The sequence below is a fragment of the Notolepis coatsorum genome, assembly GCF_963971535.1.
Source record: "Notolepis coatsorum genome assembly, chromosome: 4".
NCBI lineage: Eukaryota > Metazoa > Chordata > Actinopteri > Aulopiformes > Paralepididae > Notolepis > Notolepis coatsorum.
In genome coordinates, this window is record NC_140168.1 from 77,256,349 (window position 1) to 77,270,027 (window position 13,679).

The 13,679-nt window shown below is 44.1% G+C and overlaps 1 protein-coding gene across 1 annotated transcript in view; it reads right to left on the reverse strand.

Annotated features, from left to right (window-relative positions):
• pogza (pogo transposable element derived with ZNF domain a) overlaps positions 1 to 13,679 on the reverse strand; it is a 112,200-nt gene that overhangs the window by 46,481 nt on the left and 52,040 nt on the right. The window contains exons 10-14 of the mRNA XM_084311990.1: positions 5,552 to 5,808; positions 2,904 to 3,061; positions 2,337 to 2,437; positions 746 to 892; positions 208 to 342 (exon numbers count right to left, since the gene is read on the reverse strand). Of these exons, the coding sequence (XP_084168116.1) occupies positions 208 to 342; positions 746 to 892; positions 2,337 to 2,437; positions 2,904 to 3,061; positions 5,552 to 5,808 (798 nt within the window). The remainder of the gene's footprint in view (positions 1 to 207; positions 343 to 745; positions 893 to 2,336; positions 2,438 to 2,903; positions 3,062 to 5,551; positions 5,809 to 13,679) is intronic.

Sequence of the window (13,679 nt, forward strand, 5' to 3'; positions counted from 1 at the left end):
TCATTCAGTCAGTCAGTCAGTCAGTCAGTCAGTCAGTCAGTCAGTCAGTCAGTCAGTCAGTCAGTCACACAACACAATCACTCACTCACTCAGACAAACAAACAAACACACAGTCAATCAATCACTTACGCACGCACACAGTCAGTCAGTCAGTCACTCATTCACTCACTCACTCACACACACAGTCACTCACTCACGCACACTCACCCTGGTTCCAGGTGCGAGCCCCTCCAACTGTGGAGGTCTGATGTGGGTCCTGTGGTGCAGGGCCTTGTGGTCGCTCATCTCTTTGGCGTGGAGGAAGTGGAGACGGCACTTACCACAGTTAAACACGTTCTTCTTCTGCAGCCACAAACAACAACAACAACAGCAGCAGAAGAACAGTCAAGAGGAAGTGAGGTGTAGTGACTTAGGACCGACACATAGGTATCAGCGTGTTAGCGATATCCCGCCGGTTGATTAGCCAACTTTAAAAAGGGCTCCAGTGGGGGGAAACTTTTAACCCTTTCACTACCACACTACAAATGGTTAACCCTTTCATTGCGACAATGCAGACAGACTGTTAACCCTTCCACTGCCACACGACAAAGGGTTAACCCTTTCACAACCACACTACAGAAGGTTAACCCTTTCACTACCACACTACAGACTGTTTAGTGTGGTAGTGAAAGGGTTAAGCTAGCATGAAGATACTGCTTTTATCATACGAGACTTGAGATCGCGAGGAGGAGCCGTGCAGACGTACCAGGTGGCGGGTGCAATGCTGCTGGTAGAAGGGGCCGCTCCGGTGCACCTTGAGGCAGTAGGGACAGAGCAGGTGGCAGGTGTCTGCGTGGGCCTCGGTGAAGTGAGAGAAGACCGAGGAGTAGAACGACGACTGGTAATCACACACCTGAGACACACACACAGTACATACACATGATCACATACACACATACAGTACAAATACACACACACACACACACACACACACACACTAAGGCTGTCCCCGAAGCCTGTTTTTGGGATTCGAACTTCGTCAGGGTTTTTCGAACGAACGTTCGAACCTTCGTTTTTAACAAAAAAAATTAATATATCGTTTTTTTTTTAATATATATATATTTTTTTTTATATAAATATCCTCAAACTAAATCCTCAATTTGAATAAAGTGATTAATCTGATTAAATGAGTCTCTTTTTTATTAAATCAACTTTCTTTAATGAATATAACTTAGCAGTTTTTTTAATACTATAATATTAGTGTAGCCTAATCTTTATCTGCAACTGTGAGGACAAACCCCATTGGTTTAAACAGAATGAATAGACACATTAAAAAAAAAAAAAAAAAAAAATCAAAATTTTATTTAGAATTCGAATGTAAACGTAACGAACGAACGTTCGAACATTCGGGCTCAGCCTTAACACACACACAAACGCAGTAACTATGTTAAGTTTTAATTTTTTATTATTATCTTTTTCCCCCCTCCTTTTTTCCGATTTTTCTCCCATCCCACTGTTAGTCGTTATGCCAATTCCCAACCCCCTTCCTGGTTGTTGCGCACTCCCCCCTACTGTTGGTCCGGGAGGCCGGAGACTGTCACATGCTTTCCTCCGACGCATGTGCAGCCAGCCGGCAGCCAGCCTGGCAGCGCAGATTCTCACCGGGAGAGTGTAACGTGTGGAAGGTCACACTACCTCCCTCCAGATCCTACCCTCGCTGTGCAGGCGCCCCGACCGAACTGTAGGGGTCGCTGTCCACAACGCCCAGGACCCACCCATCAGCTTTCCCACCCCTAACACTGCCAATTGTGTTAGTGTGAACGACCAGCCAAGCTGATAGCAACGCCGAGAGCTGGATTCGAACCCAGCATCTCCAGTGTTGATGGCGAGCGCCTTGCCCACTACACCACCTAGCCGCCCAACTATGTTAAGTTAAGTTGAATCTTTATTAATCCCCTTGGGGGAATTCGTCCTTTGCATTTGACCCGTCCTACTATTACTAACTATTTTAGGAGCAGTGTGCCCCGGGGACCAACTCCAGTTGTAATGCCAGTACCTTGGTCGAGGGCAACGGCAGGAAACCTAGCATGCGTGTGTCTTGGTGTGGGAGGAAAGCAGAGTACCTGGAGGAAACCCATGCAAACACGGGGAGAACCCAGGACATTCTTGCTGTGAGGCAACAGTGCTAACCACTGCGCCATCGTGCCACCCACGTTAAACAGACGTTTAAAGGTGTAACAGTCGATAAACAGTGTTATGTGATCACTAGGGTACCTGGCAGACAGAAAAAGTATTCTATGTGATCACTAGGGTTACCTGGCAGACAGAAACAGTGTTATATGTGATCACTAGGTTACCTGGCAGACGTAGGGCATCTCTCCAGGCTTGTGTTTTTTCTTCATGTGCAGCAGGAAGGTGGGCTCATTGTCATAGGCCCACTCGCAGATCTTACACTTAGCTGGAGATGAAATGCATCAGAGGCATCAGAGACAGGACTCTATTAGAGCTCAACCATATTCACTTTGATCAGAGACAGGACTCTATTAGAGCTCAACCATATTCACTTTGATCCATGTGGGAGGAAAGACAACTCCACAAGCGTTCTGCGCAGGGCCTCTATTCAGATTGATATCGCAATGTGACAGAACACCATATCCATATTGCAAAGACTACAATATGGACATTTCTAAACATTGTGCTCTGTAGACATCCCAGATGTCCCATATTTGAACAAGTGTGTGTGTGTGTGTGTGTGTGTGTGTGTGTGTGTGTGTGTGTGTGTGTGTGTGTGTGTGTGTGTGTGTGTGTGTGTGTGTGTGTGTGTGTGTGTGTGTGTGTGTGTGTGTGTGTGTGTGTGTGTGTGTGTGTGTGTGTGTGTGTGTGTGTGTGTGTGTGTGTGTGTGTGTGTGTGTGTGTGTACTTACTGTTGGACTCATACCGGCTGTGCACGGCCTCTAGGTGGCACTGTAGTCTGAAGGGGGATTTGAAGCTGCGGTAACAGTGCTGACAAGAGATGCGTCTCTTCAACTCTCCATCCTCCTGACTGATCACCTCTGCATGCTGCTTAGTATGATCCATCAGCCTGGCAGAGCGAGAGAGAGAGAGAGAGAGAGAGAGAGAGAGAGAGAGAGAGAGAGAGACAGAAGAGACAGAAGAGAGCAAGAGAGACACACATGCAGACAGAGACAGAAAGACAGACAGAAAGGGGGGTAGACAGGAGAGACAGACAAGACAGAAAGCGAATGAGAAGGAGCGACAGACGGAGAGAGGGAGGGAAGGAGAGAGGAAGGGACAGGAAAAGAGAGGGAAAGAGAAAAGTGCAAAACAAAGAGGAGGATAAAGAGAAGAGAAGAGAGATTGTGATTTCCTCTCTCTCTCTTTCACAAAAATGTTTCCTTTACGTGCTGATGATTTCAAGATTGTACCATGTTTAGATGCTGGGGCCAAAACCACCTCAGTCAAGTAAATAAAAATAAAAACTACACTTCCCAGCTCACGCTAGCCCCTGTCAATCAAAATTAAGTTTTTTTTCGTTCTCTTTATTTTCGGGATCATATCTCACGGGTGGAACAAACCTGAACGTTATAGCGGTCAGGTGGCGTAGCGGAGATTGCGCTCGTCACCAATGCAAGAGGCTGCGGTCTCGACTCCCGGAGTCAGCATTGCCTTGGCTTGGGCTGATCACTATACTAACTCGTTTGGCTGGGTTAGGGGGAGGGAAGCCGTGGGTGGGAAACTGGCGTTGTGGACAGCGACGCCTACAGGTCAGGTCTGGGCGCTTGCTCAGCGGAGGCAGGACTTGAGGAAGGCAGCGTGACCTCCCACGCGTTACACTTCACCAATGAGAGCCCTCGCTGCCAGGTGAGAAGAGAGCCACTGGCTGTCGCCGCACGTGTCGGAGGAAGCGTGCGGATACTTCAGGGTTCCCTTGTACCGACCAGTAGGAGAACATGCGCACAACAACCAAGTAGGGGAGGGGGGGGGGGATTGGCACAACGACTAATTTGGGACGGGGAGAAAACAGAGAAAAATCGGAGAAAGAGAGATAAAAAAAATTAAAATAAAAAAACTGAACAATATTGCCATAAAATAGAACGCAGTTAGTTTCTCTACCTTTCTGTGAACGTCTAGCAAAAAACTGCGTCGCAATCTGATGAAAAAAGTAACTGTACTTACAGTAGATTTCATTAACGGTTTTTGCTGCACTGTCAGGGGCGCCTGGTGGTACAAAATCCAGATTGAACTCTGCCATTGGAAAGAGGATTTGGCCCGATCCATAGATGTGTGACTTGGCCATAATAAGGTAATTTATAGGCCTGATATTCTATATTCTATAATCATATTTCAAATTGTATGTGTCCGGATGGCAGAATTCAGTACTGTATCTACAAAACCTCGTGTTAATCATCTGCCCATTATTCATTTGCTTAGATATTTTTGTACACGTGATCTCAAGAAGGTGCTGAATAAATGTGTCATGTCTGGTAAATTTTAGCATGGTGTTATTCACCGTCAAAGATGAAAAAAAAAAAATAACACCAGAGCTGTTTGGTCCGGACTATCGTACCAGAGTTTGTTTCCTCGGATAGTCCGCTTTTTTTGGGGTGGTGTGAATGTGGACCAAACACGCAAACTCTGGTCCGCCTGAAAACATAGGTCTCGGTTCGCTTCATCGGACCAAACACAAGACAAAATATAGGAAGTGACCTGATAAACTGTGCATCTTGGGTAGAAGGAAACAAAACAAACACCACGGCGCGCATTCACTGCAAAACAAGCACGCGGTAAACATGTCACGTGGACAGATGTGGGCGAATGACGAGGTGAAAGCCCTGATAGAAATATGGGCAGAAGACCCAAATTAAACAGCTACTTGTGGGCACTACAACGCGGTGTACAAGTTGTTTAGCGAGAGGATGGTGGTAATGGGTTTCAATAGAACAATGGATCAATGCTACGTCAAAATAAAAAAAACTGCGTCAGGAATATATTAATAAATAAGCAGAGAATTAAATTAGATGTCCATAACATTTGTGTTTTTAATTAGCATAGCCTAAATAAATATGAATTCAAGAAGTTAAATACTGAATTAACGACACATATTTATTAACAGGCTGAAAGTTAAAACGAATAGTCACGCACACACATTTCCACTCTCTATTGTGTCCAATAGACGAGCGCCCTTTTCGACCGCGTGACATTGTTCAGAAAGTTTGGTGCGCTTGACAAATTGCAATGTGAATGCAAACCGAACCAAATGAAGAATGCAACCATGTTGCAACTTCACCCCCGAATCGCACGGAGTCCACCAAAACTATATGTGAAAGCGCCCCTTATACTATCATGCACTCTTCCTACTATACTAATATGTCTTTACTACTATACACTCAACACTGCAGCACCCAAGTTCCAGCACTGTTTGATGAACAACATTGTTACTCAGCTGGAAGAGTTGTACCCTTCCTGCTGACTTGTCGTACAGAACTTATAAGTCGCTTTGCATAAAAGCGTCAGCTAAATGACTAAATGTAAATGAACCACTAAAGTGGAGCACTGGCCCTCTTGGTCTTACTCGATGTTGTTGCTGAGAATCAGGTGACAGTGGATGCAGCGGTAGGGTCCTGTCATCTTCCCGGGGGGCAAAGGGCTGCTCTTGGAGGAGTCCGCCCGGTGGTCGGTGCCGTAGTAGAAGTCCTCCACCAGGATGATCAGCTTGTCCATTTTGTTTTCTGGCGGGACGACGGGGAACCACATCTTCTCAGGGCTGCCGGCGGATTGGGACAGGGCGGGGGGGGACGAGACCCCGGGGGCGGTCGGGACGATGTGGGACTGGAGGAGACGGAGAGCATCGAGTGTTAGAATATCCAAACAAGGAAAACGTGCGGCTAGACAAAAACAATCATTGGTTGTTCACATCACACCTCTTGGAAACCAAGGACCTCGACCCCTCTGTCTGCAACTGGATACTCGACTTCCTAACTAACAGACCCTAGTTTGTTAGAATAGACAATCTCACCTCCTCCAACTGAACATCGGCGTCCCGCAAGGCTTCGTGCTGAGCCCCCTTCTCTACTCCCTCTTCACCCACAACTGCCCTCCTATACATGGCACCAACACCATTATCAAGTTTGCAGATGACACAATGGTGGTGGGCCTTATCATGTCTCCAGCTTCAAGCTGGGAGTCCACGTCTCCGAGGACCTCTCTTGGAACCACAACACCTCATCAGTGGTCAAGAAGGCTCACGTCTCCTCAGATTCTGGTGAACTTTTACCGGTGTGTAGAAAGCATCCTCACCAACTGCATCACAGTCTGGTATGGCAAATGCACTGCCTCTGACGGAAAGCACTGCAGAGGGCGGTGAAAACTGTATGACTGAACTCTGTTGCCAATACTCAATTTATACCTACCCACTGCTTTCACAGTCTACATCTGCCCTACACTGTAATCAGTCATCATAGTAACCTTAACTAATAATGGGAGAGGGAGTTAGGGAGGGGTTTTAGTTTGTGTGGTGTGATAACAATGTTTAAATTGAGAAGTTTAGACTTTAGTTTATTTTTACAACAGAAATATGTTGTATATATATTGTATATATATGTATAGAAATATATTTTTTACCGCATATATATATATATCCACATCTGTCTGTCACATAATCCTTTTGCATATCTGTAGATACTATATCTATATCGGTACATAACCCTTACCTACTCGTACTACGCTGCTGGCCAGTATGACTACTATTAGGGGTGGGACGATACATCGATCCAGATCGATATATCGATCTATTATCAATGATCCAATAGGATCGATGCAACGTAAAAAGATTGGTTCATATTGCGACTCTTATTTTGAAAATCCCATGGTGAGTCTTATCCGCCCAGTAGTGGCATGTGAAATGCCGTGTAGAGGGCTACAGTGTGCCTATATAGCGACCCGAAATAAGTCAATGCTGTTTTTTCCCACAACGGGTCAAATGCATCTAACATGCATTGCATCTTCGCCATTCGTTTATGCCCACGTCGTGTTAAAGACCGAAATTAAGGTTACGTTAGCGTAAGCTAAGTAAGCTAACCCTGATCAGAGCCATAGAGAGAACAGCAGAGGTCCATTAGTGGGGACTGGGGAAGGGGCATTCTCCCTTTCTGTCTGTGTGTGTCTGTGTGTGTGTGTGTGTGTGTGTGTGTGTGTGTGTGTGTGTGTGTGTGTGTGTGTGTGTGTGTGTGTGTGTGTGTGTGTGTGTGTGTGTGTGTGCGCGCGCGTGCGTGCATGTGTGTGTGTGCACATTTGGAAAGACCAGATGAAGTCAGGAGTATATTATATTGATAGTAGGGTTGGGCACCGAAAACCGGTTCTAATAGGAACCGGTTCCTATCTTTCGATTCATAATTTCGATTTCACATGCCACTACTGGGCGGATAAGACTCACCATGGGAAAAAAAAAATGTTTTACTGTTAATTAATACCCTAGTTACAGTACAGCAACCAAATTAAACTGTATCAAGTCAACTGAAAATGTGAATAGCATGAAAAAAAAAAGAAAAAAAGAAATGCGAAATAAGCTGTGACCTGTTTTGACCTGCACCTCAAAGAATCGGAATCGAGAATCGTTTAGAACAGGAATCGATATGGAGAATCGGAATCGGAACCGGAATCATTCAAATCCAAACGATGCCCAACCCTAATTGATAGTAAATTTATTTTATTGCGGATATATCCACACGGTGGAACTCAACATATTTAATGTTGGAGCGTCTGCTAGAACAACGCTGGCCCATTGTCGCAGTGCTTTCTGACTCAAATTACACCAAGAAGAGCGAGGCCAGTACACTGGATCTTACTACACTTCAGTGGAATGCAGCTAGTGACGTAGCAGATGTGCTGAAGCCCATCATAACTCTGACTGAGCTACTGTCAGAAGAGGAGAACGTCTCCCTGTCTGGAACCATACACATGCTGGCAAACTTAAAAAAATGTCACCTGGCCATTGCGGACGACGACAGCCCCATCACCAAAAAAATGTAAAGCAAGCTGATAGAAGAAATTGACAGTCGGTGGCAACTAAAAGACCGGTTGATGATGACGAGCAGTGCATACATCACAACTGCCTTGATAGACGTTTCAAACAGCTGTCTTTCCTGGATGATGCGAAACGAGACAAGGCCTATACAGTGGTTGCACAGGTGAGATACATTGTACATGAGAGAATGATGTAGGCTACATAGTTCTGCTATTTGCTAAACTTAATACAACTTGTAAATTAGTTAATTATTGTTAACTAAGTCCGGCTGTATTTCCTAGTTCCACGTAAAAAGGAATATTTGTCGGTGGGTCGCCCGACATTAAACGGCAGTCTGTTATAATCACATTAACATGTTAAGAATTTTATGAGCGAACGAATTACGTTAGATTGGACATTTGTATTAATTATATCAAGCGGAGAACTGAGAAATTCGGCACTATACTGATGTAATACCGTTAATACGACAGAGAGAGAGAGAGAGAGAGAGAGAGAGAGAGAGAGAGAGAGAGAGAGAGAGAGAGAGAGAGAGAGAGAGAGAAAGAGAGAGAGAGAGTCTCCTTTGTGTCTTAACACATTGGGTGCCAACGACGAGAAATCTCGTTGTTGCCCGCCATGCGTTGAGTGCCAATGATGAGAAATCTCGTTATTTAATTGTTATTTCTTTTATTAGCGATATCCATTCATTTTTCATCCATCCAGCCTCACGTTATCATTGGTACTGGCTCTGAGCTCGAAAAGGGCAAATACCGCCCCCTATCGTCTCCCGGATGGTATTGCACCCATTGGAATGGAGTCAATGAAAATGCACGAGAAAAAAAAACTCCGGGCTCCACATTTTACTTCTGAGCAGTGGCGAATATTCATGGAAGCCAAGGGAAGCCAAGCTTCCCCAAAAATATGAACAGTAAAAAAATAAAGAAAATTAAATTAAAAAAAGAAATTATATATATATATTTTTTTTTATACCGTAATTCCTCTAATAGTGACCCGGGCTTGTATTTGTTTCAACTGTAGCGGGTACCAGGCTTTTGTTAGGAGGAGGCATGTATAAGAGAGAGGCCTATATTTCTAATTTTCAAACAGATCATAATGAATAAATCAACATTTTGTGTCAGTTTGAACCCAGTAAAATGTACTGGGTTCATTTATTGAAACCAAGTACTGTATGAAATAGTAAACAGTGCAATTACAGGTGGTCACTGGTCATTTCAACGTTTTCAAAGTGAAATCAAGTAACTTTACCATAGCAGCTCCGGGTACAGTAGGTAGCAACGTTAGCTCTCATAACGTTAGCCAGTTAGCAGCTCCGGGTACAGTAGGTAGCAACGTTAGCTCTCATAACGTTAGCCAGTTAGCAGCTCCGGGTACAGTAGGTAGCAACGTTAGCTCTCATAACGTTAGCCAGTTAGCAGCTCCGGGTACAGTAGGTAGCAACGTTAGCTCTCATAACGTTAGCCAGTTAGCAGCTCCGGGTACAGTAGGTAGCAACATTAGCTCTCATAACGTTAGCCAGTTAGCAGCTCCGGGTACAGTAGGTAGCAACGTTAGCTCTCATAAGGTTAGCCAGTTAGCAGCTCCGGGTACAGTAGGTAGCAACGTTAGCTCTCATAACGTTAGCCAGTTAGCAGCTCCGGGTACAGTAGGTAGCAACGTTAGCTCTCATAACGTTAGCCAGTTAGCAGCTCCGGGTACAGTAGGTAGCAACGTTAGCTCTCATAACGCTTCCATTCGGAAAGTAGTGTCTCCATCTCCTCGCTCACTTTTTTTCCCCTCCTCCAGTCTGGAATCAATGTTAAAGTGCTTTGCGGCTTTCTCTCCCGAATGCTCCGCTGCATACCTCAAAACGTCCTCTTTAAACTTAACGTCAAACTTTCGTATCTGTTTAGTACCGGTAGCCATGCTTGCTCTGTTGTTGTTGTGTTACGTGCTGCGCGTGACCCGTGTTCCATACGGAAGTAAGGAGAGGTTCGCTCACGCGTATATTAGTAACCCGGTTTGTATTAGGAGGTCGGCTTATAATAGCTTAGCTCAACAGCGCACCCGGTCATTAACACTTTAATCGCCGGGGTTAAATTCATAATTTACCATCCCTCGCCAGCCCTATTTAACATGGAGAAGTTCCCCTTCTTTGCAGGGCTATAACCTTTTAAATTCTATTGCTAAATTGCCATTATTATGGCCCATTCAATGTCCTATATGTATTGTTCAGGGTGTAGCAACGTTAAACTTTTTCATTCACATATTCATACTAAAATATGGTCTAAAGTATAAGTATGTTTTTATCGTTTTCTGCAGCTTTCTTCAGAACGTGATTTATAGCCCTAAATGCATTATATTGATGATCAAATACAGTTTGGTAGGAATCTGTGCGAGATAAAAAATTTCAACTGGATGTGCTTCTAGAAGTTTCTACGTATCATCTGATGATGACCGGATGGGCGGGGGATTGTTTATAATTCCGTGGGCAGCGTTAGATGATTCATCAAGAGTGGGTCATATGTTCATCAGATCAGTTAGTATAGAAGACGTTAGAAAATAACGCTGAATCTTACCGTGGCTTCCTCGCGCCGCTGGCAGATGAGCGTGGAACAGATTATTTTCTATTATGGGATGTAGAAATGCCCGATCCATTTCCAGGTTGTATAATAGTATATAGGTCCAAATAACGTTGTTTATTGAGTTAGGGCGAGCGATCTATTATCCAGTGTTTCAAGATGGAGTCGCGGGAGCTATAGCGAGTGGTCGGACCACATATGGAGTGAGCACTTCCGGTTCAAAGGGTGTTTTCCGGTTGGCGATCTGCCGATCGGCCACCAGATGGCGCTCTTGAACCGCTAGAGAGTTGAGAGGAGATCAGCAGTGTGTCTCAGGGCTCCGGAAAGGAAATATGATTTCGATAACAGATTTTTGAAATATTGACATCAAAGACGAGTTACGGCGTCTTCGGCAGAATGAGCATGGCTAGGAAAGACGAGTTCCGGCGTTTTCGGCGATTAAAGTGTTAATAGAGAGTTGGTTTTTAATTGAATACAGGTCACTATTAGAGGAATTACGGTAGTTTACAATAATAATAATAAAAATCATTATTTTTCATCTCTGTGTTATAATAATTTTCTCCCTCCTGGAGAAATTAACCAAACGAGCGAAACTGCGCCCACTCTCTCTAACAGGACGCCATTTCAGGTCAGGACGCTAGGCCGTTTTGTTGTTGTTTATTCATCGCAAACATAGGCTACGGAAAAAAATCACACGCCCAGCTTGGTTCTCTGGGTAGCGTCTGGCCATAAGTGTGGATGCTAACTACTAACGTTATCAGGCTAGCTTGGATGCTAACTAACGTAACCAAGCTAGCTTGGTTGTAGCCCCTTTCGTGACTGCGATGTGCAAGCCAGGGGCTTTTGAATACGCAGTCACTTATTCCTCCGTAGTAGCCAGGTTAATTTGCACCACCATGTACTGCTTAAAAGCTAGCGGTGGGTCCAAAATATATCAGATATAAATTTCAAAGGTACCCAGCGTTCCATTAGGGTTTAACACACGCGCGCGGCGGGGTTTGAAAGCTCGGCGTTGCTAATAAACATTTTAAATCATTTTTATAAACGAGTAAAAAAATCACTGAGCTATCGCTAAAATGGCTGCTTCGGCATTTTACACTAGGAGCGCTGTGATTGCTGGGCGCACCAGACACGTGACAATCACAGCACGTAAGTTTCACCACGGACATATTGTAGCGTTCTGTCATACTCTTATTGTTAGGAAGAATGAGGAGGGGTTTATGCTTCTTTGGGGTTGTTTAATTCCATTGATATTGGTTACATACAGGTGAATACCTCGCTCGTCATCACACACAGCTACCTGCTTTCACGTGTATTCCACGACAACAAACTAACTTCCGGTGCCACCCCCCATCTCTCCCGGGCGGAAACACACCCCCAGCTAACAGTGACACACAAAACCCCAGAATATTACACTATGTACCTGTGATGTTTGTTTGGTTTATTTAATTCTTTTTGAGGCGTGCTGTCCTATAAATGCCAAGTAATAGTTGTTTCATGGACCAAGACCACAACAGTCTCCTCTCCTATAGCGTCAAATGTTTTATCTGCTGACAAAGCACAATACCTGTTGGTATTTAGTTCACTCATTGTTCAGGGAAACACATTGTTAATGACATTGACGGATTGTGAATTTTGTGATTGATTCAAATGATATTTATTTGGAAAAATAAATATAGTCACTTTATTTGAAGAGTCAAAACTGTTCTCTTGGCTTTGTTTTGTTCATAGTAGTAACGCCGCCGAGCCATACTGTACATGTTGACTGCTTGTTTTGACTGGCCGCCAAGCCATACTGTACACATGGTGACTGCTTGGTTTGACTAGCCGCCAAGCCATACTGTACATGGTGACTGCTTGGCTTAAATATAAAAAAATATATATAAAAAAAATATTTTTGTTTTCTTTTTTTTAATAGCTTATTTTTTTTTGCATCCTCTGTTATTTTACCCACGCGACGCCACTGCTTCTGAGCCATGTAACCTGAGACTATTGCATCCATTGAGGGGACTGGAAGAAGTGTCGATTATGTGTTTTGAGGTATAACGTTGAATCAATAAACGCGATCGATATTTGGAATGGCGATCAGGAATTGGAATAATCTTTTTGCAGAACATCTGATCTGAGGTAAGGAATCTATTTTACCAGTTTTGGGGTAATCGGATGTTTTTTCACAGATTTAACAACGTGTATGTGTGTGCGTGTATGACGTTAGCGCTGACCAGGTCGCGTGAATACTTTCCCCAAGGTGGTTGTCCTTCCGCGTTCGGTTTGCGCAATCTGATTGGCCACTGACCTACGCTATTACGCCCCCCTCGTAAGTAGAGAGTCGGCGCTGCACTCAACCGATTCATTCAACAGGAAGCGATTTGCGAGTACAATACACCATCACGCCAGAGTGGATAAAGAAATGCTCCAGAAATTAATATGCGTAGGGAAAGGCTTAATGAGTCAGCGCGAGAGCTCACACACAAAAGCACACACGCATGATATCTGATTTATTAATGCCAAATAATGGACGACCGCAATTGGCACTTGAAAAGTGTAAATGATGGATTAGTCAGTAACAATCAGTAACAATTCATGACAGCTTGTATAGCTCACCTGGTTAGTGCCCTGCCTGTGGACCATATGGTCCCCGGTTCAAATCTCTTGGATACTTCTTTTTTTTCTGTAACGTTAATTAATTTATCCACTCTGGTTGATAAGATAAGATATTCCTTTATTGATCCCCTTGGGGTAATTCAGGCATCATAGCAGCATGGGGGGGGGTACACAGGTAGTGAAAACAACACAAGCAGTGTAAACAAATAAGTCAATAGAATTGACTATCTAACCAACTGAAATATACAGTATTCACAGTATCACAGTATTCACATAAGGTGCAGTATGCATACGGTGGTTGTCCTTTTTGGGACACCAGAGTGGATAGATTATTTAACGTTACGGGGAAGAAAAAAAAGTTAGCAAGAGATTCGAACCGGGGACCATATGGTCCACAGGCAGGGCACTAATCAGGCGAGCTATACAAGCTGTCATGAATTGTTACCGACTAATCCATCATTTACACTTTTCAAGTGCCAATTGCGGTCGTCGTCCATTATTTGGCATTAATAAAT